The sequence below is a fragment of the Medicago truncatula genome, chromosome 4, assembly GCF_003473485.1.
Source record: "Medicago truncatula cultivar Jemalong A17 chromosome 4, MtrunA17r5.0-ANR, whole genome shotgun sequence".
NCBI lineage: Eukaryota > Viridiplantae > Streptophyta > Magnoliopsida > Fabales > Fabaceae > Medicago > Medicago truncatula.
This window is the reverse complement of record NC_053045.1, coordinates 49,394,994-49,399,842: the sequence shown is the minus strand read 5'-3', so window position 1 is coordinate 49,399,842 and position 4,849 is coordinate 49,394,994. Positions and strand designations below refer to the sequence as shown.

Here is a 4,849-nt window from a genome sequence, read left to right as displayed (position 1 = left end):
TTAAACTCTCAATGTAGATATTAGGGTCTGTCCGTTCATAGTTGTTTTGAAACTCAGGAATATTCAAAGTACCAATCTTGAAATCATAAACAACCAACTTTATCTTACACTTCCCATCTCATAACACTCCACCAGTAGTTAGTCATGATCAGAAATATATCTCACTATAATCAGGCAGAACACGTCTTGAGTAGACTAAAACATAAAGTCTTATTGATCGGTTCGACTTATTTTCATCTCTATTTGTATTTGTATGACACAATAAAGAAGCAAACTTTTTTTAGGGTTAAATATATTTTTGGTCCTTATAAATATGCCAACTTTTTATTTTAGTCTCTTTAAAAAATTTCTTCAACTTATTCCCCCAAAAGTTTTCCATCTTCACTTTTGTTCTGTCCTTTAGAGTAAACTCATACGTAGAATTCATATTTTTGAAATTTTTTGCAGAAATATATATAATATTATAAGAATCTCTAAAAAAAATGGATTTTTTTTTTAAAAAAAATATGAATTAAATATGATTTTTTATATATTTTTGCGGTTAAAAATTTATATTTGTGTTTTGTTAAAAAAATTCTAATTTTTTTGGGACATTTTTACAATATTCTACACGTCATGCATAATTTCATTAAAAAATATAAAAATTAACTTAAAATTAGTGATTGACAATTTTACGGAAACTAAGAGTTGAAGAAATTTTTTAAACGGACTAAAACGAAAAGTTGATATATTTGTAAAAACTAAAAATATATTTAACCGTTTTATATCACCACACTGTAATCAAATCATAGAGAAAGATATTCCCGTAAATTTAATTCAGTTATAAGGATAATATATGCAAATCTGAGATTGGAATTTGAAAAGAAAAAAAAATACATAGAGAAAGAAAAAGATAAAAAGAGAAGAAAAAGGTTGAGAAAATGACTTTGTTGGCTGGGGAAAGACCCTCGTGATGGTGGCATGGGTGAAGCAATGGGAAAAGGGATAAAGGGGGACCCACTCAGGGACAACACAAATGAAATGAAAAGGTTATCTGTTTGGTTTCAAATTCCAATCATGACCATTTGGTTTGCTGTGCTGATTTTGATGGATGTCGAGTGATGATGTTGATCATCATGAGTGTGTTCTTACCTTACCCTATTATTATGTGACCCTCACCCGTTGATGTAGGAAACTCATTTGGTAAGTCTTCAGGTGCGACCTGGTCCACTTGGTTAAATGCTAAAGATTTCTTGCGATTTGCTACAATAAAGTCACTATTTCTTTTTTGACCCTAGTATCACTGGGGTAGTATTTTTTTAAGGGAAAGGTTAATCTGTGTCGGGGTTTGGTTAAAGAATTATGAAAAGAAATTTTATCTTGAAAATTGTGTATTTTATTTTTTGAAAGTTAAAAAAGTATTTTTTTTATTGCAAAATTTGACTTTTCTTTTTATTTTTGGTTTCTTTATGCTTTTCTTTTTACAAAAGTTAAAAAAATTAAAGGAAGAAACTATTACTTAAAATTAAGTTAAAGGAAGAATTGTGTAAGTTTATTTAGATTTCATTTTGGAAAGCATTAATAAACAAATTCTCTACTATTTGTCATATTTTAGAAGGAAAATGCTGGATATAGCAATTTGTCTATATATCATGCTTTCTAATTTGCAATTCCTTCAATACGGTTGTCTGCTACCATACAAATTGATTGTAACAACAAATAAAACTCCTTGAAATTCTTAAGCTCCTGCAATGTCTTCAAGACATCTATCATCATTTTTGCTTAGGATAAATCTAGTAATAGTATTATAAAAAAATTATGAAAGTTTCGTGCAGGTAGAAGCCCACACAACTTTGTGTGTGGTTCCGTCTCAGGCCCCGAAGACACCGGTTAACAAGACTTTTTTTAAACATAATATTAGTGCAAACTTAATTTATAATTTTCTGTTTATATTATGCCAAAACCACAAGTGTTCGTTGCAAAAAATTAGAAGTGTTAAATAATTGATTGATGTTTAGTCTTATCGTACATGGCACAAAATGTGGGAACGAAAACCACAACCAGTCCCATCAACCAAAAGAAAATAATGTAAGGTGAACAATGATGTGATGTATATAGTTATCGTCTTATCAAAAGCCAAATACAGGTTTTCTCCGTTATATATTTATATTATACATGTATTATTATGGAATTGAACCAACATACCTTGTGGAAATTTATAGGTGCTATCATTTTCATATATCTCCCCATTACCGGTTGTATTCCACTTCCGTTTTATTACATTTCAATAATTACAATAACAATTAGAGAATAAATAATATGTCTAAGTGTTTCTATCTATATACTTTTACCAAAGACGGAAAGCTTTCTACCAAAAAAACTAAGATGCAAAACTCATGCATAATAAAAACTCAATAGAGTGTGTTCGTATACAAGTTGTTTGATCACTTAAAGTTGTTCGAAATCTATTTTTTCATTTAATGTGGTACTTATAACTCATACCACTGTTGAGATTTTTGAGGGAGTTTTAAAATATTGAGAGTGAATCAACATATTAAGGTAAGATCAAACATACAAGTGAGGCTAGACACAACATTTTCATCTAAAACTTCAATGCATTATGCATATGAATAACTCACTTATATGATGCTCAATATATACAATTTCATCCAATATCAATTTTTAACTCAAAACAAACTGTAATGACTCTGTCATCACTATACAACGGCCTCTTCAACGCCTATATAATCAACCCATCAAATCTCGCAAGGTACATATTCTCTAATTTCTCCACCTACCACAATCATTTATTGACTTAAACGTTAGAGTGTTTACAGATAGATTCACTCCTTAGCCTTCGCCGTCATCACCTTGTTTCACTAATTTATTACCACCGTGAGTATCTTTATTCCATTCGATCGATATCTTCTTTGTTCACAAGAGTCGGCATTTACTATTAATTATTATTTTTACTTGTTTTCATTTATTTGAAAAAGAAGCACTCTCCAACTCCATATATATATATATATATATACCAAATGGTCAAAGATACGAAAATAGAGTAGAGGTAACAATGGTAAGATATGTACTAGTGCATAAAGCAGTAAATGAGGGGTGGACAGACAGAGAAACATAGATGTATTATTTGAATCACAAATGCCATGATTGATATAACTGGCCCTTGCTGACATAAAGTCATGATTGAACTTACACACCACTCCCACCCCATTTCCTTCTCCTTTCTATTTAATCCCCTCCCACACGCTTCCTCCCACTCCAAAACCAAAACCACCTTCCTCACTTTCTACTTTTATTCTCCAAACAAACACACAAATTCTTCAAACCAAACAAAGGAGCTTTATGATGATGGTTGAAAAGGAAGACTTGGGTTTGAGTCTTAGCTTGAACTTCTTTTACAATACCCCAAAACCTCACCCTCACCCTCTCAATCTCATCTCCTCTTCCATCCAAACTTTCACTTCCTCAGGTATTCATTTTTTTTTCCCATTCTCCAGATCCACACAAGTTTTTGTTTTTTATTTTTAAAACCTAACAATCTCGCTATTGTCAGTTGAGTTAGGTCTTACGGACCTATCAGAGTTTTTAATACATCAAAAAATAAATGATATTCAAAATGATTCAACGTTCAATTAACATCTAATATAATGTTTGATTTTTCCTCGTACAGATCGAAATTTGGAAACATGCAGAGGAGAAAGTGGAAAATACCTACGAGGTATCGACGTGAATCGGTTACCATCTACAGCTATTGAATGCCAAGAGGAAGAAGAAGCAGGGGTTTCTTCTCCAAACAGCACAGTTTCAAGTGTTAGTGGAAAAAGAAGCTTAAGAGAAGAAGATCATGACGTGGAAAATAGAGAGAATATCAGTGATGAAGAAGACGCTGAAACTGCTAGGAAAAAACTTAGACTCTCTAAAGACCAATCAGCTATTCTTGAAGAAACCTTCAAAGAACACAATACCCTTAATCCCGTAATTAATCTACCTCAATACCAATTAATTTCCTTAATTATTTTATTAATTTACTATTGTTTATTTTTTACTAATTTGATTTTTTATGTTTTTTAGAAGCAAAAGTTGGCACTTGCAAAGCAACTTGGTCTTCGTCCAAGACAAGTAGAAGTCTGGTTTCAAAACAGAAGAGCTAGGTTTGTTATTTAAAATTTTACTTTTATTTTTAATCATAAAAAACTAATTTATTTTTGGATTAGTTTATAATTAATATTTTTTTTATGATTTGAAATAATTATAGGACAAAGCTGAAGCAAACAGAGGTTGATTGTGAAGTGTTGAAAAGGTGCTGTGAAAATCTAACGGAGGAGAATAGGAGACTACAGAAGGAAGTACAAGAGCTTAGAGCACTGAAACTTTCCCCACAATTTTACATGCAAATGACACCACCAACTACTCTTACTATGTGCCCTTCTTGTGAACGTGTGGCTGTTCCATCTAATGCTTGTGTTGATGCATCTAACCGTCACCATTCTATGGCCCAAGCCCATCCTCGGGCTGTACCTATAGGCCCATGGGCTTCTGCTGCTCCTCCACTCACGAATAGAATGTTTGATGTTTTCCGTCAATGATCACGGCGTTTTAAGGGTGATTTGGTCATTGTAACGAGGAAATAGGTTGTAATAGTGTGCTTTTGAATTATGTGCTAGGATATTAAAACATGATTTGGTGGGTCTATAATGTTTGTATCAGTTTGACCCATTATTATTTGTTTTATTGGGTACGGCTAGGAGGAGGGTTTTTAGTTTCTATATTCTACTTGACTTACTTTTTCCATTTCAAGGCTTATTATAGACTTTGTGTAAAGTGCTTAGAGATGTCTAATTAATTAATTAAT

The 4,849-nt window shown here is 31.9% G+C and overlaps 1 protein-coding gene across 1 annotated transcript; it reads left to right on the top strand.

Annotated features, from left to right (window-relative positions):
* The first annotated feature begins 3,079 nt into the window (after positions 1-3,079).
* Positions 3,080-4,849, top strand: LOC11411907 (homeobox-leucine zipper protein HAT4). The gene is made up of 4 exons (XM_003608625.4): positions 3,080-3,466; positions 3,668-3,972; positions 4,069-4,148; positions 4,253-4,849. The coding sequence occupies exons 1-4, from the start codon at positions 3,340-3,342 to the stop codon at positions 4,581-4,583; spliced, it is 843 nt and encodes a 280-aa protein (XP_003608673.2). The 5' UTR covers positions 3,080-3,339; the 3' UTR covers positions 4,584-4,849.

What these genes read in the sequence shown, in the direction of transcription:
- LOC11411907 (XM_003608625.4), top strand. Translation starts at nt 3,340, where the DNA reads ATGATGATGGTTGAAAAGGAAGACTTGGGTTTGAGTCTTAGCTTGAAC. An exon ending in AACACAATACCCTTAATCCC is followed by an intron (nt 3,973 to 4,068) that starts GTAATTAATCTA and finishes TATGTTTTTTAG; the next exon opens with AAGCAAAAGTTGGCACTTGC. An exon ending in TTTCAAAACAGAAGAGCTAG is followed by an intron (nt 4,149 to 4,252) that starts GTTTGTTATTTA and finishes AAATAATTATAG; the next exon opens with GACAAAGCTGAAGCAAACAG.